General features: G+C 39.9%; 1 protein-coding gene across 5 annotated transcripts in view; it reads left to right on the top strand.

The window, feature by feature from the left end:
- RBBP8 (RB binding protein 8, endonuclease) overlaps positions 1 to 22417 on the top strand; it is a 72440-nt gene that overhangs the window by 913 nt on the left and 49110 nt on the right. Inside the window, exons 1-4 of one of the 5 annotated variants that reach the window (XM_054018274.1) lie at positions 6471 to 6491; positions 9524 to 9647; positions 11274 to 11502; positions 18880 to 18922. In XM_054018274.1, coding sequence (XP_053874249.1) covers positions 11391 to 11502; positions 18880 to 18922 — 155 coding nt within the window. In that variant the 5' untranslated portion in view covers positions 6471 to 6491; positions 9524 to 9647; positions 11274 to 11390. Of the gene's footprint in view, positions 1 to 6470; positions 6492 to 7399; positions 7483 to 8250; positions 8272 to 9523; positions 9648 to 11273; positions 11503 to 18879; positions 18923 to 22417 lie in introns of those variants that run through there. The other 4 variants (XM_054018271.1, XM_054018273.1, XM_054018272.1 and 1 more) reach the window with 4 other exon arrangements.

Raw genomic sequence — 22417 nt, 5'->3', positions numbered from 1 at the left:
GATTAACTACTGGCACTCAGAAGTACTTGAGCTGAATAGAAAGGAATGAAGACAGGTTTTATCATGCCTGTTAGAACAAATAACTCTTAAGCTGAAGTAAATGTGAATCTTCCTGTCATCTATGTAACTATACTTTTGAAAACAATCCAATAACCACTTCCCTCTCCCCAGGAAGCTTAAAGTGTATCTTTAGAGAAAATAATTACAGGTCTTCTGTGAGATGTAGAGAAACATTCTGTACCTAGTGGGTTATGTTTTAGAGCAGCTTGTGGGAATGATGATCTATACAGAGTATAGGAGAATTTAAGATAACCTCACAACAGGAAGTCTCATCCCAGTGAGTACTTACTATATTGGCATTCCACGTTGATGTAAAAGTGAACAGTTATCTTTATTACTCTCTGATAGAATGCCAGTAAATAGGCCTCCTGAACATCATAAAAATGCTGTGAATGACGGGCTGAACTGACCTTCTCATTGGCAGCACTGTGTCTTCTTGATAAAACAAGATGTTTTCTTCAAAGTGTGGGGAAAAGGAAAAGAACAAAAGGAAAGGGTTTTCACTCTCATGGAGACTAAGAATACAGTTCAGAAAAATTGGTTCATTTTTAGGGCCTAAAATCTGTGATTGTCCTGCTGAAAATTGTCCTGCTGAAAATTGTAAAATATTAACAATCTACATATTTTAAAGAATATTTTTTTCCAAAAAAAGGAAATATAAATATTATACCTATTGTGTCAGATGGTAAGTTTCATTCACAAAAATGTTTCCTGTATCAGTATTGGGAAAAGTGCATTTGTGTATACAGACAGGTAGATCAAATGCGTTTGACCCAGTATTCTAATTTATGGGAATTACATGGCATTGTTTTCTAGTAGACACACACCATGGTGATGGGTGCTATAGACAAACCAAAATCAGAGAGAGAGGGAATAAGAGTTAAGACTCCTGGGCCTCCAACTTTGACAGTGGCTTGCTTGTGCCACTTTGGACAAGTCAGGGCCCAAGCTTGTGAAGGGCTGAGTGCCTTTTGTGTAGTACTGAGCATGCTCAACTTACATTACCGTCAGGATCTAGCCTTTGTTTCTTTGTGTTTAAGTTCCCCATCTGTTAAATAAAGGTGATAATACTTTCCAGGGTTGTTCCAAGGCTTAATTAACTAAAATCTCCCAAGCATTTTCAGATCCTTAGATGACCACCACAACAGAAGTTTAAAGTATTATAATTATTATTGTGTTCTTATCATAGCAGTGTATTACTTGTATATGCCTGCAGCCCTGCTATATTGAAAGGGATATTGTCAAGCAGTGTAAGTCCAGAGTTTGCTCTATTTTATAATATACTCTATAGTCTGGCAGGGGACACGTTGTAGACTATAAATTACTCCAGTAGCCCTTCGTTTTCTAAATCTAGGGGACTGGTACACAGTACATTTTTAAAATTCCAACTATATAAATCAGACTTTCAAATACTACTTGCCCACTCACCCAGAGTGACTTTTTTGTTTGTTTGGTTTGGGTTTTTCGGGGGTGGGGTGTGGGGTGGACAGGTAAGTATTACATGGGGGGGGGGGGTGTTTGTTTTTCTGTTAAAGTCCCTTCATTCATCACAGTAAAGGATGATGGTAAATGTTCATGATGATTTTGCAAAGCTGGAGTAAATCAAATCTGCCATTAAAACAGCTACACAATAAGATATTTTGCACTTTTGGTTCCTCTCTCTGATCTGTCACTGATATTAACATACACTATTCCCAAATCTGTTACTAGGCACGCTTGCCAAATATTCCAAGTTAAGCTCCAGTGGTAAGACAGAGGATTAATAACTGTGTAATAAATGAAGAGGATCAACCTGGTAGGGAAAAAGAATTTTTTTAAAGGGCTGATCTACCCTACTGCTTAAGTCGATGCAACTTACACCGCTCATGGGTGTGAAAACGACACCTCCCTGAGCGATGTAAGTTACATCGACCTAAAACAGGGTTCATACCATGCTATGTCAGCAGGAGATGCTCCCCCTCCGACATAGCTCCCGCCTCTCGCGGAGGTGGAGTAATTATGCTGACGAGAGAGCACTCTCCCGTTGGCATAGCATGTCTTCACCAGATGCACTACAGCGGCACAGCTGAAGTGAGGTAGTGTCAACTTGCCCTTTGTTTTGGAAGTAACTATGGAGCTGGTCCTTCTAGCAAGTGTAGTTATTACTACCTTAAGTAGTCCCATTGAAATAACTGTAATAAGCTCTACAATTGGTAGTCAGTATGTGCAGTACTGGGTGCTATCTAACTATAGGACTGTGATGCTAGCTATCAGAGCTAGTATCATAGTCCTATGGCTCATGTTCCTTAAACTGGCATGATGATAACCCTAAGCAATCTGGAGAGGGAGCCCATTCAGCCTTCTCTCTCTCCATGTTTGTCCACTGTGCTAGAAGAGAAGAATTGATGCTGACTTGGCTTCAAAAGTGGTTGGGGAAGCTGGTTTAAGGCATGTTCCTCTGAGTAGAACTAGAATCAAGTGTTGGTGGAGTTAGTCCTCCCACCAGGAGTAACTGTTTTCAGCACCACAGAGCTGTAGCAAACTCTATCTGCTCCCCAGCAGAGGGGATGGGTGGTTCGGGGAATTGCCAGTTTCTAGTCTGTTTGTTCAAATGTCATCTAGTGTTTCCATCTCTTGGTGGTTTGGTGATCTTAGTCCAGTGCTCTGTGGCAAAAGACCTAGTTACAAAAGCACCATTACAACTAAGGCTAACTGACATCCTTATTGGCTGTCTTAACAGACAGACCGAAGAATTAATGGGCTTGGAGAATGAACTACACATTTACCCGGGAGGTGGATCTTCCAGAGTTCAGAGAGGTCATAAACACACTGGGCATGCAGTGGGGAGAAATGTACTTTACTTGTTATGTGGATAAATAGGGGATTTCACCTGCTAGAGCGGTTGAGCCAGTAGCTCTAAAATGCATACACACGTGTTTTAGAGTAAAAAGGAAGCGTTTTCCTCATCCTTTTGATAATAGGGCAAAATAACATTCAAATGTAGATTTTCTAGGTGATTTTTAAGATATGTAACTCAACATTGTTTTTAATCTTTGCATCTAAATTAAGCTAATAAAAGCACAGAATTCTGAGTTACCTGCTTATCTGCCCTAGCCCTATTGCACCCATGTATATGATCTATAGGATCACTTAATGTTCTAAGAATGCCTACTATACATTGATGCAGCACCTAAGCTACTGGTGCAATAACAGGCTTTTCATTATCTGTTCTTCTGGGAGCACTGCAATAATAGTAATTCAATCAATAGCTTGACAAAATTACTGGTAAATAATCCAGGTCACCCAGTAACAAGGACGTTAATATTAACCTATAATTGATAACTAACAATCCATACTAACAGCAACCCTTACATTGATTTAACCAGACTCCACCTCCTGTTTCAGAGTTGTTTTTAGATAAGTATTCTAACACCAAGGTTAATGAGTCAGGTAAAGGGTTCCTTTGAAATCTGGCCATGAGCCATGAGTCCACAGAAACTTTTGAATTTGTTCAGCAACAATGCCAGTCTTTTCCCACAGTTTTATTGTATAGGTGTGGATATTTACTCCTGTTAAATGAATGATATGGTGTTCCAGTTCAATTAGTAAACTTAAATATCTAGTGTAATGAATGTGGAAGAGCATACTTTTCATTAGTACATTTAATTAGTCAGGTAACTCAGTAAGTTGTGGCCAAGTTTGTCACCATGAGTCAGGTTTTTCTGCAGAAATTCAAATAAATGACTCCTTAGTGGAAAGTATCAGGGGGTAGCCGTGTTAGTCTGTATCTACAAAAACAACAAAGAGTCTGGTGGCACCTTAAAGACTAACAGATTTATTTGGGCATAAGCTTTCGTGAGTAAAAACCTCACTTGCATCCGAAGAAGTGAGGTTTTTACTCACGAAAGCTTATGCCCAAATAAATCTGTTAGTCTTTAAGGTGCCACCAGACTCTTTGTTGTTTCCTTAGTGGAAAGTAGGTACAAGAGGAAAAGTTCACTGTAATATGATTTTCAAACACTATTATACTTATACTAGTATTAATTACTGCAGTTTAAATTAGGAGTAACCCCAACGAAGTCAGTGGAGTTACATTGCCTTAAAAACCAATGACAGAATTGGGATCATGCAGTTTATAGGGAAAACAATTGCCGAAGTGTTTGTAATTACCGATACTAATAAAGTAGTGATTTGTTCTGTGTGTATTGCAATGCTTTTTGCATACCACCATATCATACTTCTCATCATAAACTTAGCAGATCAATTTATTTTATTTATATTTTTAAATCTTCTACTGGACCACCTAGATTCCTCATTGCAGTATTAGCTCATTAGCTAAAAATACATATTTGGAAGTAAAATTACAATTCAGAATTAATTTTGATGAACTTTACAGCTCACACTCTGTAACTGAACTATAAGATTAATGGCTATTAGCCAGGATGGGTAAGGAATGGTGTTCCTAGCCTCTGTTTGTCAGAGGGTGGAGATGGATGGCAGGAGAGAAATCACTTGATCATTACCTGTTAGGTTCACTCCCTCTGGGACACCTGGCATTGGTCACTGTTGGTAGACAGGATACTGGGCTGGATGGACCTTTGGTCTGACCCAATATGGCCATTCTTATGTCCTAAGATGTAGGGTTTTGTGCAAATATACTAGGAGTGTCCTATTTCCACAAACTTTGAGATGCATTGAAACCTGACTACCTGTGAGAAAAAAGTTGTTTTCTCATGCTTAGGAGAACCAAGACATAATTAATTTTACTAAGCAGCTAACTCCTAAGAAATCTGAGTCCAAGCATGGTGATGTGTATAATCTCTCCTAGAGCAGCTTTATAGACCAAAACATGAGTTTGATTCATGGTAGCATTACTGACCTAGCAACTTAGGGTGAGGAAGCTGCAAGCCAAGTCTTCCTAGTCCTGAACTCTCAAAGCTTGAAGGCTTCAAAAGAAAAATGTAGGAGCATATTTTAGGTTTTCAGATGACACAGAAGTCACAAAAATCTCTACAGTAACTAACTGCACTTCTGCTTTAGCTGATGTGCTAAAGTCAAGTTTATTTTTGTTAAAAAAGTGATTAAACACACAATATTGAGGAGTGAGAAGGAAAATGGGCTAAAAAGATTTTCAAAGCCCTTGTTAGTTATAGGTATGTACCTAACTGAGATTTGTAAAATCTTCAACATAAAGTGTATGCACAAGTCTGCTTTGATTCTAATCTGACCATATTTCAGAAAGCTTTTCTTTATATTTTAGATCTAGTTGTGATTTAGAAACAGTTTATTTCTATCTTTACTTTCTAGTGCAGTGATACTCAGACTGAGACTCCTGAGCTGCAAGTGGTTCTTTAATGTATCTCCTGCAGCTCTTTGCAGCACATGACAATAAAACAGTTATTGGTGAAGTTATTAACCAATCAAGATGCTTTTACTATGTTATTAACTCATTGTAGTTGATAAAATACTTGTTCAATCATTTTGCTGTATTTTATATATATATAAAATTTATATAAATATAAAATTTTCCCTGCATCATACTGTTTAATTATGAATACATAGTACTATAGTAAGAGAAACAATGAATTCACACTCCTATGGCTCTTTTGGGTAATGTTGATGGCTAATTTGGTTCCAGAACAACTGAGGTCTCAGTATCACTGTTCTAGTGACTTAAGCATTCAAGTACGTGACTAACTGAATAATCTAACAAGGGGACGGTGAAATAGCAAGTAAGACCTGATATGGTAAACATTAAAACATATAACTCATGTACTAATGTGAGTAAAATAGCATGTGTTTGTAGGACTGGCCCATAGCCAAGCAAGGGCATGTCTTCCAAGCTCATAACTATGCCATATCTACAACATTCTTGATGTTTTTGTGTGTGTACAATGGAGCACTGAAAAGGAAGAATATAGTTAGCAGAAAGTTGAATCTGATCCTTCAGTTTATACATACGTAAACTTCCAAATTAAAGTCCCTTAGTTTTGCTTTCCTGCAGAGAACAGGTTTGGGCTCAATAAGTGTTTCTCTGTAGTTTGGGTGAAGATGTTCTATGGGCTAGCTCCTCAATAGAGGTTAATAAGTAGAACAGACTTCAGTAGAGTTTACAAAGAGAATCTGGCCCTACATGTTTATACCCTTATATAAAACATAAGCATGTACCTTTCCTGGGCTCTAGGCACTTCTGCTATACCAAACATAAATACAGCAGCCTCCCCAAAACCAGGAAGGAAAAGAAAAAATACTCTCCAACCACAGCTCTCAACCCTCATTATACAGATCCCAGCCCTCAATGCACCCTTCCCTCCCCAAAACTCTGTGGAAAAGATGGATTTTGCACCATGACCCGATGAGAAACAGATTAAGGCTCTAGCAGCCGAAGGGAATTCCAAAGCTTGGGGCCTTTGATGTTGGATACCACCGGGGTGAATTTGTTCCCTTTTCAGGTAGGGCCTTTTCTCGTGGATTACATTTTTCAATTAAGGTTAGGTTCCCAAACTGCACCCTCATTTCCCCACCGGGATGGATTTAGACGTGCAGCACTCAGCGCTGTCATGAGCTTGGCGCTGGCTCCTGTTCTGCGGTTTCATGATGGTTCCCGCGCCGCCAGCTCCTTGATTCTTCTCTCGCTATATGGTGTTTTCCTTTAAGCCCGCGGGGCTGGAATGCAGAGCCCCTCACGTGGGGATCTCACAAACCCAGGGGGAAATCCACAGCCCGCGTGGGGCGCTCTGGGACAGGGACCCGGAGCTGGGAGCCGGCGTGGGGCGCTCTGGGGATGGGAGCCGGAGCGGGGCGCTCTGGAACTGGGACCCGGAGCTGGGAGCCGGCGTGGGGCGCTCTGGGGATGGGAGCCGGAGCGGGGCGCTCTGGAACTGGGACCCGGAGCTGGGAGCCGGCGTGGGGCGCTCTGGGGATGGGAGCCGGAGCGGGGCGCTCTGGAACTGGGACCCGGAGCTGGGAGCCGGCGTGGGGCGCTCTGGGGATGGGAGCCGGAGCGGGGCGCTCTGGGACAGGGCCCCGGAGCTGGGAGCCGGCGTGGGGCGCTCTGGGACCCGGGACTTTCTAACAAGTAGGTTGTGGGGAACATGAGCGGCGCCCTCCAGGCCGGTGCCAAGACCCCACCACTCAGTTGCAGGCTATGGCACCCCATGATGACGGGCTGGGGCAAGGAAGTTCTGCTTTTTGCCCTACGGCTGCCTGCCCCGCGGCACACGCGCGTAACGCCGCTCCTCAGCGTATCACTAATTATCAATCCCCACACCCCCCTGGGCCAGGGATTCTCGCGAGAGTGCAGGGGAGTCTCGCGAGAAGTCTCCGGCCAGGGGCAGCGCCTGAGGCGCCCGGCAGGGGGCGCAGAGCAGCGCTTTGCTCCGCCCGCGTTTCTCTTTCCCGCCGTGTGCGCCGAGTCGCCGGAGCCCAACCAGCCCCCGCCAGGTAACGGTCCCCGTCCCTCTCTGGTAGCGCGAGCCGCGCAGCTCCCGGCACCGTGTCGCTGCCAGGGCGTCTCGCCCGCCCCGAGGCCGCCGCCGCCGGGACCCGGGCGGGGCAGCCCGGCCGCGCGGCCAGTGGGTTTGGGGGAGACTCGCGGAGAGGCGGGGCCTGGGCGGCCCCTTCCCAGAAACAGCCCCTCTGTGCCGGCCCCCGAACAACCGCCCCCAGGTGCCACCCTGGGCTCCCCAGCCCCGCTCTACAAGAACACACTCCCCCCAACAGCCAGCTCAAAATATCTCCCTGGGGTCCCTGAATCAGCCCCAGCCCCTCGATACTGCCCCATGCCCACTGCTCGCAAACCCTGCCCCGCAATGCCCCCGCCCCACTGTAACTCTGCAATCCTGCCTCCGCCCGCTCAGACCGTTGTTCTGCTAGTTTGTTACTGACCGTGACAGTCACTGAAAGGAAGTGAAGATGAAATCGGGCTGCAAACACAACTGTCCCTTTTGGGCTCCTGTGAAAGACCCACTTCTCTCAGCCTGGAGAAGAAGTGATGCATCCTCTCTGGGCAGCTTTGGTGGCTCTAAACTTGCCTGTGGCCTTAAAGCGGATGCACTCAGACTAAGGCTGTGTTTATTCCAGGGTTTTTTCTGCAAAAGTATCTACTTCTGGGAGTCCTTGTATAGGCAATTTTTTGTGTGGCTGCCTGCACTTTTAATAGTTGTCTGGAGTGTCAACAGTATCATGGTGTTCTGAATGTTACTGGCTGCAAGAGCTGGCCTCTCAGGGTTGGTAAGACAACTCCCACCTGTTTATGCTCTCTGTATGTGTGTGTATATATATCTCCTCAATATATGTTCCATTCTATATGCATCAGAAGAAGTGGGCTGTAGTCCACGAAAGCTTATGCTCTAATAAATTTGTTAGTCTCTAAGGTGCCACAAGTACTCCTGTTCTTCTTTTGGCGGATACAGACTAACACGGCTGCTACTCTGAAACCTTTCTTAAGCTAGTGCACCCAAAGTTGGTAACAGCTAGAGAGCAGCACCAATACAGCTGAGTGAAGGAATGAAGTGTTAACACACAATGAAGTGTTAACACAGACACTTAGTTACAGTAATTAAATTGTCTATCTAGTAGCTGCTACTGTTGATGAAAACATGTAAGAAGAGATGGACAGTATCTTACAAAATCCTGCGCAGTGTACTGGGAAAGACCTCTCATTTTGATACCAAAATGGATAGTGTTTAGGGAAGAAAAAGCATTGGTATTATCCCAATTTGAGCTATAAAGCCAATGGGCTAGAGGAAAGGGTTGGAACCCAACCACATGCGAGGTTCAGGGAGCCAATTCTGCAAACACAGTGGGGCATCCAAGCCTACCCCAAGCAGCAGGCCTTTTCTTCTTTAGAGCAGTGGGTGGCATCAGGCAGCTTTCTCCTTCTGCTCCTCCCTCTGCTGGGAGGCAGTCATGCATTCATATACCTTCAGTTCAGTGTTTCAAACTCTTTTTCAGAGCCATGAAGGCTGTTTTAGAATCAGTTCTTAATATCCAGACTCAGCTTTGTTCATTTTTATCATGTGCCCATTGTGCTTATGCAGCTGCCCTGCCTTGTCCAGGAATATTTCTGAAGACTGACTGCTAGAGGCAGGAGAGTAAGCAGAGTATGCATGATCATGTGTTGAACATTTGCCATGAGTGGCATCTCATTTTGGGGTCACAAAGCTGATGGAGCTTAGGACAATTCCACTACTTTTTTTTCTTTTAATTTCAGCATTATGTACCACTGAACATAAATTTTGTGGGAAACTTGTGGCGGAAAACCTTAGAGACAATCCCCAAAAGTGGAAGAAAATTGTAGAATCACATGCCCTCCGACTGAAAATGACAGACCCTAGATGTTCAAATCTAAGTCTGTAAGCAAGGGCGCATCATCTGATCTCCACTGTCCTGACTGCTCATAGAGAGAGAGGTGATTTCTCAGGCAGCTCTATTTAAAAGCTAATGAAAACAAATGTCTAAAAGACATTCCTAATGTTATTAGGCAATGGGTTCCACAAAGAAGCATTGTATGATGGCTCAAAGTGACGCATTTCAGCTGTGAAGATGTATGGAGACCTCTATCACGACTTCAGTTGGTGACCAGTAGTTATCCCTAATTCCAAAAGGTAACTTGTTTTCTGTTGAGTTATGTTTAATATGAGAACCTTCGCTAACTTGAAACTTATAGCCAGTGCAATAAGTCACATAATTCAATCTCCAAGAGCCAAAGCAGATTCAAGCATATTTGGGGCTGTCTGATGTCTGTTTTCTGTAAGGTGGGCATTTTGAGCCTCCACATAGTCTCTTTTATATGTATTTATCCTCAAACACTGCTGTAAGATAAAGAAGTACTAATATCCAGTTTTAGTGATGGGGAAGTGAGGCACAGAGAGGTTAAGTGGCTTGCCCAAAGTCATACAGGAAGTATGTGATAGAACAAAGACTTAGAGCCAGGTATTCCTATTGTTTGTGAGAGAAGTTGCAGCCTCAATAAATATGTTTAGGTAGTTCATGGATTTGTATGTTAGGAAGTACAGCTGCTTGGTTACTCCTAGGTCTTGCTGGGTATGAGGAGAAACTTAGCATTTTACCTCAGAAACTCAGGGAGCCCTTCCAACTGCAGGTCTTAAAAGTCAGTCTCCAGCATGCTCAGTCAGAATGGTTGTTTAAGAATAACTCAAAAGGGCTGGGGGATTATTCATGTACTTATTTATTATTTGTACTACAGAACAATAATAACCAAGATCAGGACCGATTGTGAGTAGGTACTATGCAAGCATATAAGAAGAAACCGTCCCTGACCCCAAAAGTTGACAATGTAAAGCGGCTGGGAGAGAGGAAAGATAATTAACCACAGTTTCACAACTGAGGGACAGATTGCATGGCTTTTCCAATGTCACACATCTGTGTCAGCACCAGGAATTAATCCAGATCTGAGTTCCAATGCAGTGCCCTCACCACAACACCTTGCTTCCTCTTAGATTACCTGAGGAGGAGATCCTCTGCACTGTGGAACCCCTCATAAGGCAGCAGGAGCAGCAGCAGTAGGTGGGGAATTTCCTTGCAGTGTGACTCCATCTGAGTCATATTGCTGGAGTCTGAGAGGAATCTGACTCAATGCAGAGACACAGGACCCTGTGACTTTGATGGATCCCAAGATCCTCATGGATTTTGGGGGATCTGCAAGTTCTGGGACTAATCTCCTATTCTTCTGTGATGAGACAATCCCAATCCTGGTGGCAGAATTTAGAGGAAAACTACCAGGGGAAACCTTAGTGTTCCTCTTCATCTGATTTCCTCCTTTAGGAATGAGCATTCTTGGCCTGTATCTAGAATTATATGCATAAAGAAATACATGTGCACACCCTGTGGGTTTTTTTTACCCAGTTGGTCCCTTTTACAAAATTGTATTGAAGCATTTTCAAATTGTAAAATGTGTGAATCATAATGTAATTTTGGTAATCAGGAATTAGATTAAAATGTTTTCAAACATGGAAAAAGTGAACGATCCTTAAAATCCGTTGTCTAATTTGAATTTGGTAGCTTTTTTTTTTTTAAATAACAGCTTTTACTATACAATAGTTTTTAGCTTCCGGCAAGATAATTAGAAATTAACAAGCTTTTAAGGTGAATGATTGTCATTAAATAAGCACAACTTGACAATGACAGGCAGTGGGCTTTGTATTTCATCCATGGCTGCAAGTCATACTCTGATACATACAAATGTAAATGTTGTCAATCTGTCATTACAGGCATGCAGCTGTCTTCAGAAACAAACTTCATAGCCATGTAATTTAAAACTAAAAAAGATAGAGTGAACAAGTACCATAGATAAGATAAGCGAAAAAAGTTACATTGGGAAAGACAAAATGAATGCTTCTGGAGGAAGTTGTGGAAGCCCTAGCTCTACTGAATCTACTGGTGACATCTTCAAGGATCTGTGGTCCAAACTAAAAGAATGTCATGATAAAGAAGTACAAGGTAAATTATTCCAACTGATGCTGTATGTTGATGGAGTTTGATTTATATATGACCAGGATTATATGAAGGGGTTGCCTGCGATAGCAGGGGACTGGACTTGATGACCCAGAAGTCCCTTCCTGTGCTATGCTATCCTGTAAAATGGTAACTGTTAGTATGAAGAAACTTTGTTTACAGTTAGATTAGGAGGCTATTTGTAGCGGCTGTGCTTGTTTTTAGAAGTAAAAAAGTTAACTCTAAGGCCTGGTCTACACTAACCCCCCAATTCGAACTAAGGTACGCAACTTCAGCTACGTGAATAACGTAGCTGAAGCCGACGTACCTTAGTTCGAACTTACCGTGGTCCAGACGCGGCAGGCAGGCTCCCCCGTTGACTCCGCATACTCCTCGCACTGAGCAGGATTACCGGAGTCGATGGGGAGCACTTCTGGGTTTGATTTATTGTGTCCAGACAAGACGCGGTAAATCGAACCCAGAAGTTCGATTGCCTGCTGCCAAACCAGCGCGTAAGTATAGACAAGCCCTAAGGCTCCAATCTTGCAGGTGAGCCAGTACAAAACTTCTCTTAGTACGATGGCTTGTGTTATGCAGGAGGTCAGATTGGATGATCACAGTGGTCTCTCTTGGCTTTAAAATCTGAACATTCTTGCAGGGTTGGAACCTAAGCAATCAAACTCTATAAATGAGCTCATAAATCTACCAAGTAAAGTTACTTAACCTGAACTGACAGTTACAGTTGCTTTGGAGGCACTTAGTGCTATTTTGCTAATAATGCTTCGTAGTTGAAAGTCACTATTTTTAAAGGAAAAACAAGTTACCAAGCCCAATGTTTGTTTCCTCCTTTTTTTTATTTCCCTTCTTACCTCTTCAGATACATAAAACCAATGTACTGTGTATATATATATATATTAACACTAGTAGTTCTGACTTGAGAAAATGACAAGTGGTAATGCCTCTAGTTTTAAATATTCACAATGCAATTTATAATAGAAGCTATTTATTCTTTCATTATATTTTTCAGCCTTTGTGCTACTGGTTGTACCATGATTATGGCTCGTAGAAGGCATTGTACATCTGTATTCTTGAGTATTGGGGAGAATTAAAAAACATCAAAAAATGAGAGGAATTATCACAGCATATAATTTTTATATTTTATCATATTTCTTTAAACGATTCACATGTGTGTTTTTTCTCTTTCTAAAAATATGTGGTCCAAACTTAAAACCTGGTCTCTCAAACCATAAATCACATGAATAGTTGTTAATGCATGATTAGTTCTTTTGAACTGATTTAGAACAGCATTTGTCCTGAACTTCAAAAAATGCATTGTTTTACATTAAAGACTATACAAATCACTTTGGAAGAGAAGCAGATGACTTATTAGGAATTAAAGTAGGCCCCAGTCGTGCAATTAGATCCTCGTAGGCAGATGGTTCCACCTATGTGGAGTCTCACTGATTTAAAAACGCATACAGGGATCTGTCTATGGAGGCCTGATTGCAGGATCAGTCCTTAGTTTTCAAATACCTAATGGCCCAATCTTATAAGATGCAGCTGCCCTCATAACTCCCACTAATTTCAGTGGGATGTTTGATTCCACTCAGCAACTTGCAAGGTTGAACCTTGAGGGTTTGTGTACATGGTCAAAAACATTTGTTAATTTGTTGTTCGCTAAAAGGAAATTAATTTGACATTAATTAAAAGAAAAAGATTTACCAACCAATTGCATTCTGGTTACTTTAAAAAAAAAATCTTAGTTTGTATCCTGCGAGATAAAATAAGTTTATAGAATGTCCTGAAAAACTACAACATTGTGTTTATTTCTTAAAATATTGTCTTTACTCTGGTTGATTTGATTCAATCTTCAGCCAGGTTTCAGTAGTGGATGTGATGTCATCAGCAGATCATATTTTGGAGCATCAGAGTGGGATTTGGCAATCCATGGCATGTCTAAACATGAACCCGGAAAACAAAAAAACTAAGACTTATGGGTAGTGTTGAATGCCCCTTTCTGTAGTTATTTGGGACATTCAGTGCATATTTCTAAAGTTTGGGGTTTTTTATACATTTGCATGTTCTCTTTAAAATGTGTATTGGGCGGTAATTTTGCCACTAGGCAAACTTTTTCATGCCTAGCCCTTTGGTACTGTGTCCCACAGTGTTGGGTAAAATTAGATCTTCCATGATAACATCAAAGACATGCCTGAAGGCTAGTTAATTTTTTCAAAAGGTAGGGAGAAGAGAATATTTAAGACACATCAAACACAGACTTGCCTGGACTTTGCTTGTTTCTGAAGTCTATAAATAAGAATTAAAATTGATTCATGAGTTTCAAATCTAGATGTCAGCAAAAAATATATTACATATGGTTATGTTTAGGAGAAATGGAGTGTTTGCTCAAGAAGTGAAGTATTTTGTGTGTGCTTGTTCTGACTATCAGAGGACTGTTATTTCTGTTACAAATTCTGCTTTCTAGGGATTTGCAAATTAACATTAGTTATAACTCCTGAAATTTTATAAAAGTTGTAATTTTTTTAGAATGCTTTAAATTGGTTACGTTGGATTTTTTTTAGTACGTTGCAGAAAAAAATGTGTATGCACTCTCCATTGTGTGCTTTATCACACTAAATGAAAAACAGCTATTTTTTAACAAATGTAATTTTCCAGCTTCTGTATTTTCGATTTAGAGGATAAATGGAGGCTTTTTCATTTTTTATCGGGACAATTTATTCACCTTTGAAAAGCTGCTTCTCTGCTGACAAAATAGCTAGTAGTTTCTGCCATGAACTTCCTGTGTGACCTTGAGCAAAGCCTAATTATCAAACGGGCTGTGCACCTTTAGTTCCTATTGACTTCAGTGGAATTTGTGGTGCTCAATACTTCTGAAAATCGGTCAATAAATCTGTGCCTCCGTTTCCCATTTGTGAAATGTTTATGGTAATTAATTCTTTCCTACTTCACACAGGATATTATCTAATACTAATATTTGTCCAGAGTCCAGATCCCTCTACAGATATTAGTACTTACATATTAATTACAAATTAGATACGTGATATGAATAGTCTCTAAGTAGGTGTAGGATTTGTCCCTCATCAACTTGGTATCTGAGCATAACCTTTAAAACTAAATCTGAAGCTGCATACTAGAGGAAACAAATATACCTGTAACACATTGAACAAACAGAAGGAGGTTCTTGTAGAACAATAAAATAAATAATCCAGTTCTTCTCCATTACACGCATAGAAAAACAGGAAACTGTGATAAAGAAGATGTGAGTCTTAGGACAGATAGGATCATGAAAAATAAAACACATTTTTGCATTGAAGGATCCTTATAGGAGATGTGTAGGTTGAAGACTATGGAAAAAGTAAATACAATGATATTGAAATTGATATCTTCATGCTCATCATTACTGCATTATATCCTTACCTTCAGCATTAACTTATCCTCTCATCCATTCAGAGTAAATTTTCTGTTTCTTAGGTGCTTCATAAAAGATATTTTTGATATCTTTAGTAGTATTTTCAAAAATTTGTCCTGCAAAATTTAGCAACTTCAGTAGAATAATGAAAGATTATTAGAAATATAACTTTTAAAATTACATAGTAAAGTGATAGGTAATGAAACTGCAGAACTGGAATTAATTTGCAAACTGGACACCATCAGATTAGGCCTGAATAAAGACTGGGAGTGATTGGTCATTACAAAACCTAAACCTAATTGCCCCAATACTGATTTCCCCCTACTGTTACTCACACCTTCTTGTCAACTGTCTGAAATGGGCCACTCTCATTACCACTTCAAAAGTTATTTTTCCTCCCTTGGTATCCTGCTGTCAATTGAATTGTCTCGTTAGACTGACCTCACACTTGGTAAGGCAAATCACATCTTTTCCTGTGTTTATACCTGCTCCTGTATTTTTCCACTCCATGCATCTGATGAAGTGGGTTCTAGCCCACAAAAGCTTATGCCCAAATACATTTGTTAATCTCTAAGGTGCCACAAGAATTTCTCGTTGTTTTTGCTGATACAGACTACCACGACTACCATTCTGAAACCTTTACACTGAATGTCTTCCATACGTCATTTTAAGATAACATAAGACACATGGAAGTCTTCAAAAGGTTTTCAGCTATCACCTGTTTTCTCATGTGGGAAAGGTAACTGTAATATATGAGAGAAAGCAAGAGAGAAGGCATTTACCACAATGATGAAGATTGTGGGCCACACTCCTTTCTATTACATCCTGTTACTTAAAATGCTTGGCTTTTTAGGATAAGAAAAAGGTGCTATGAGGAAACTGTATGTATAATGGAATTTGGAACCTTTTCCCTATTAGGTCACTGTTTAAAACACAGTCCATGTTAGTAAAGATCAGAAATTGTCACCATATGACACATGTGGTCTCAGTACAATTGTTTCTGGACACGCATCTGCATAATATAATTATAGCCCAATCAGCCAATTATAACCCAATCGGCCTCTAATCCCTCAGATGGAAGCCCCAGAACACACTAGTCCCATAAGAGAGAGAACTGCATTTCACATTCCAAGAACTTTAGTTCAAATACATTTGTTTGAATGTAAAACCGCATACATTTGAATGAACTGCTATAACTTTTTTTCTGGTTTCTCTTAACTATTTCCATTTCATTTTTTTTCTCAGACAGTGGAGTTAGATGCCAAGCCATATGCTAATGCAATGTTAATACTGAAAACTTAAGTACACAGGTCAAGAAATTAAAATGCTGAAATTCCTGTAGCTATGATAACTCTACTGTATTGAAATATTCATTAAGGTATAAATAAGTCACAATCCTTAATGAAAAATATTACATATATGCATAATGTAGCCTAGTTACAAGTCTCATAACATTACATTTTAAATGTTGAATGTTGTGTATTTATATTAACCTAAATGTTGATTTAAAAATAGATTTAAAACATATAAAGAGCTTTAATAAATATTCATCGTCACCTACATATTGCACGCCTTAAAACAGTTAAAGCCTAACATCCCAGCAATAGATGCCCTGCACCAAATCATCCACCTGCTTCGCAAGAAGGTGTCTGGAAAGGAGAAACTAAGTTGTTGTGATTAAATTGAGGATTTTTTTCCACTTTAGACAAATATTTGGTTTGCTATATGTTGAATACTGGAAACATAAAACTTTTTTGGAAACACAAGCATAGTCCTATTAATTAGTTCGGTCAAAGCTTCCTGGTACCCTGAAAGACAAAAAGGAAGAGATTATGAGTAACGTTAGTAATTCTACACTCTCAGATAAATGTAACAAACTGGATTCCTGCCTTCTCATTGTAGTCATTTGACTTAAAAAAACCCTTTTAAGTAACCAGTTTAGTTCTTCCTGAATTCAGGTGAGAGGGGAGATAGTGTTACTTGTAGCATAGTACTTGGCCTTTTGAGCACTGCCTCTTCAGTTGGCGGCTCAGGTTGCCAATGTTACAATCTTAAATACTTTGCTGAACAGACTACCTGTTCATACAGGAGCCACATTGTTGTGCAGCCTCATTCCTTCTGATGGGTGTGGAGTAGGATTAAAGCACACTTTATAGGGGTTCTAATTGCTGATGTCTAATTGACTTTATGAATAGCAACCACTTTAAAAATAAATAAATAAACCCTCTTTCTGTGCTGCGTGACAGAACATAAAGTCTCACAGGTGTTGAGTGCTTATGAGATAAGAGAAGTCTTTACCTATGTCCCAAGAACTTTCTTTTGAAGTAGTCTCCATGCATTTTCTATCTCGTTGTTACCTCATCTTGTAACAGTCTATAGTGTGTATTCAGTGAATCTTTGTCTTGACTATTACTTTCCAAATGGAAGCCTGAATACTGGAAGGTTTGCCAGAATAAAGACTAGCATATATGTCAGCAAGTAAACTTTCTTATTCAGCTGTTCCAGGTGGGGGGGAAGGAAACTTCTCGACAATCCCAACCTCTACTTCTCCAAGCAAGGTCGCAGTTTTTATTTTTGTGTTTTTGTTATGTCGTTTTTATGTTATGTCATTACTATGTCAACACTTTCTTAATAAGGATTTCATGAGATTATAACGTTAAAGAATATCGTTTTTTGTGAATGGCATGCTGGCACTGGTATTTTTAGTTCAAAAGTTTTTTAAAATCTGAATAAAACTGGTCAGTCTTTTTTTTTTTGGTAGTATGTTTGAAGAAGACATTGGGTGGGGAGGAAATTTCCTTATTCATTGGCTTCACATGTTTTATTTTCCCATTCTTAATTTTCTTTGTCATGTACTTAGCATCTGATTATCCCCAACAGTTACATTTGGAGGGTCCCCTACATGTGTGAATCTTCCCTCTCCTACATAGAGTAGATGTCTCAGATCCTCTGCAGGACATGGATGACTGAATAGGAAAAGAGTGAGGAAGACACAGAATGATGTGCATCATTCCTCAAATCATCTTAAAGAGGCTTTCTGGGAAGCTTTAGCCTGAGGAGTCCCCAGCAGCATGGCTCCATTATTGCTGGGAGAACAATAGTAGCCCCAGAAGCGTGCCCTCCTTGTGGACTTAAGGGACCACCGCTTAAGGTTCCTAACGTTGCTGCTTTGTGTGTATCCATGATTCTGTCCTTAATTACATGACCGGATACTGTAATATTTGAAAATTAATGTCGGAAATCTTTTCTACAACTTTATATATCCACTTACTACTGTGTACTACTCCATGTCTGCAAAGTCCAAGAAATTGTTTATATGAATAATACACAATACCCCCTACTTTTACAGCATAGTAGAGGTGAAGTATATTTTTTACAAAGGAGAAATTTCGATATTAACTTAAAAGGGAAGCAGGTGTTATTTATTAAGGATCCTGAGATAGCCAATAATGGGATCTTCATAGCTGTTCCTGAACTCAGCCAAGAACTAATTCAGATATCATGGCAAAGTCCAAGTAGGCCCTACCCCTCTTAGTCCAGGAGCCACTACTTTCCTCTTCCTCTAGTTATGTTGCAGCATTTTTTCCTCTTTCACAGATGGCAGGCAAGCATATTTCCATGGAGATTGACACCAGGAAACACTCATGGAACCAAATGACTTTTGCATCACATACACCTGAATAAATCACATCCCTCATGTGACTAAAACCCACTGGAATGGAAAAATGGAAACTGAGGCCATTTCCAAAGTAGGGCTTTGCAAACAACAATGCTGCCTCCTATCCGATGGGCCAATTTTAGAATGAGTTCTAAATTACCTGTGGAGAAGAGAAAAGGGAGTGGTTAAATGTTATGAATGATTTTTAAAGCTTTCATAACTGAAAGGATAGTTCAGCTATACAGTTGTTTTAAAATGAGTCAAAAGATAATCCATGTTTTTTCTTTTCACTTTCCAGGATTACAGTTGAAAATATCCAAACTGAAAAAGGAAAGGTGTTTGTAAGTACCTATTCATATGCCAGACAGATATAATTCATAGGAGGAAAATTTTAATATAGTTAATAAACTGTAATTCCTACATGATGAGTTGAGGACTCGAGGCCTGATCCTGCAGACACCCATGTGCATAACTTGACTCATATGAGTAGCAATGTTGAAGTCAGTAATATACATGTATAAACATTTGCAGGATCTATAACCTGAACTCCAGTTCTCCATTGCTTGCATGAGTGGTTGGTGATGCAGTCTTCTATGGTATTTCTAGGGTGCCCATTAAGGATGTTGATAATTCAAATATGAAAAAAATAAGTAGGAAACCTTTTTTTAAGGTGAAGTCACTTCTGTACATTATAAAGGAGCAGCAAGTGGCATAACAATATTTTAAAAAAATTTTAGCTTAGCAGTTTACCTTTAAATGCTGCCTCCCCTAAGCTGGGTCATAGTGATTTGTATAAAAAACTCCAGCCTGAAGTAGAGATGTAAATACTGTTTAAAAAGTTAACCGTTTAAACATTTAAAAATGTTTAAATGGTTAAGCGGCTGGAGGCGATCTGCCAGTGCAGCTGGGGCCCCTCAGGCCGGGTGGCACAGCTGGGGGTTGTGCGGCCTGCCAGTGCGGGGCAACTTGGACCAGCTGGCTGGCTGGCCCAGGGTTAACAGTTAAGGCGGGTTAACCTGTAGGACTAATGCCTACCAGTTAACTAGTTAACCTTTTACATCCCTAGCCTGAAGGTTTATGCACTCCTGTGCTGTCCAAAATTTATTTTTTCCTCTTTTTTAACAATATTGAACATAGCTTATTAGACATATGAACTAGAAAATGTGTATTTTAACCTAGATAATAGAAGTAAACATAGTAAAATCCATGTACTATGTTTACAAAATTAAAACAGCTTGTTTTTAGTTCTCACTCCAGATTCTATAATTCAGTTAAATGCCAAATCCTATGTTAATTCAACATTATGTTTGCAAATGTTAACTCCAGATTTCAGGAAAGGAAAAATGAAAGTTTCAGGAACTTGACTGCATTATAAGTAGTGTATACTAATGTTTGCTATATGAAAAAATGTCTTTGATGTATTTTATAGCTTTCTTTCCATTTTGGGGGGCAGGGGGACTTAATTGCATTAAACACACTAAAGAAGTTAAGTTGTACTATTCTAACCCGTAATCAAAATACTCCCTATGTGCAATATGGTCAGGATATACATTCTTTATTTTTAAATATGCAACTATAATACTCTTAACATAGTTTTCTGTATTCTGTTTGTGCTCTTCTAAAACAAATTATACCTTATGAATGTGTACTTATGTTAACTAGTTAATTTCAGCCACTGCATTTTTCCTAGTTATGCCATTTTGAATAAATAATTCCTCTCCTTCCTTTGTAGTTGCACCTTTCAAATACTTTTTAACAGATATGAGCCCTCCCCAACATTGTCCAAATATGCTCTTTTTAGTATCTATTAGTCTTCCAGTTATGTATTTATTTGTACAATGTTAACTCCCAGAGGTGTCATCTTTCTGGTGGGTCTTTTATGACTTCCTCCAATATATGTATCATTATGGTAGTGAGGGTCTTGGAGATCAAGGCAGATTTCCACGGCAGCTGTGCACCAAAGCCCTATAGTATGGAATTATTACTTCCCTTTTCTGTGGTGTGAAATCTTTACATGTATATCAAGATTACATTGCCCTTTTGTGCTGTCCTATTGCATTGCGAAATCCTGCTTAACTTGCTGTCCACTTTCAGAACTACTACTTTTCAGGTATTTGCCATCTATTAAATTTGTTACTTGATTTGTATTTCCCCAGGTTCATTAGCTTGCATTTTTCCAAATTAAATTAAGTTTGATTTTTGGCTATAGGCCCCTGTGCATTTTGTCTGTCCTCACTGGTGTTTGCAGTTCCTACAAAATTTTAGTGTTGTGTGCATATTCCGGCTAAACACACCCCACTTATATTCTCTAGTTGTCATTATCCTCATGCTGCCAAATGTCATGCATTTCAGTTTTGTCACACATTCCCTTTTCTTAGCTGGGTTCTTGCATATCCATCGGAGCTGCTGTCCTATGTTTTGGCCACCTGGTGTCAATTTGGCACCTGCTGAGTAGTCATCTGCCTGCTGCCTCTCTTGCCATTCCCTCTGCTGGATCAGGACCTGAAAAGGGCAGCTAGGAGGAGTTAGCAGTGGCATTGAAGGAGAAGGCAGAACAGCAGCACAAGATGAGGGACGTATTATCCTCAAGCTCCCATATCTGCAGCCTGCCCATCCTTCCCCCAGCATCCTCAGCACTCTCTAAATCTTCCCAGCAACCTACAGCAGTACCAACAGCCCCAGTAACCACACTCACAGCTACCTCTTAGCTTCCATCTTGAGCACTCACCCAGCTTTGCCAGCCACAGTTGCCAAGTTTTGTGCAGCTGCAAGTCCTCCTCCCATCTCTGATTGGACAGTGTGTGTTGACTGTCAGCTTAGGCTTCAGTTTATAGTACATGCCAATTATTTGCAAACATTAAATTTGTATAAAACATAATGCATGGAACAGAATAAAATTTGGCAGATAGGGCCATGCTTTTTTAGTCCTTCAGCCAGTTTTCAGTCCATTTGACATTGGTATCAAAATGAATTCAAATTAATTTTGAGAGTAGGGTTTCATGAAACACCCTGACAGACGTTTTGTGAAAATCCAAATAGTGTATATCTAGTTTATATGTCAGGAATAAAGTAGCTTTGGCAATACAGTGACTGTGTAACTTCACAGACAATAATGGAACCAAGCTTGAAATCAGATCAAAATTTTTACACTACAACACTTGTGTACCATCAGTTTTAGTAAATGATTTTCAGTTAAGTTATTTCTTGCTTTGTGTAATAGTCACAAATATCTTGAAAAATCAAATGAAGCACCACCCTTTTTATTTATTATTATGTACAGCTTCCAAAAAGATATCTAGATGTGCTTCAGTTCCAGTCTAAAATTGTCAGATTGCTGTTACTGACTTAATTCTGAATATCCTGACCTGTTTCTACAGCCATGTAAAATGAAAAGTTTACATTCTTGGGCAGTTTGGTCTCTAGAAGATTTGTATTATTGATGATATTTTGTTGTGATTTAATACATATCAAACCAAATGGCGTAATTATTGTTTGCTGGAGTCGTTCTACAAGTACCACATTGTAGATACAATAGTCTTACATAGGGGTTTTTGTTTTCCCTGATGCTTTTGAATAGCTGAGGTTTAATATTTCAGACTTGATAACCAGCCTGACAATGAGCTCCTTATGTTGTACCCTGGTTCAGTGTTGGAGCTAATGATCTTGTAAATGCAGGGTCAGAGACTATTCATTACAAAGACTAGCTTCTTAGCCAAATTGTCAGTCACTTTGTCAAGCAGTACCAAAATCCTGAAAACTTCTTCCTGTTCCTTCCATTGTATTTCTTTAAAACATGAACATAAAGTTTAGGATCAGATCACTAAATCTACTGAGTT

Source organism: Malaclemys terrapin, chromosome 2 (assembly GCF_027887155.1).
Source record: "Malaclemys terrapin pileata isolate rMalTer1 chromosome 2, rMalTer1.hap1, whole genome shotgun sequence".
In the NCBI taxonomy this organism is placed as follows: Eukaryota; Metazoa; Chordata; order Testudines; family Emydidae; genus Malaclemys; species Malaclemys terrapin.
Note: the sequence above shows the minus strand (reverse complement) of the source record. Positions and strands in the feature narration are given on the sequence as shown.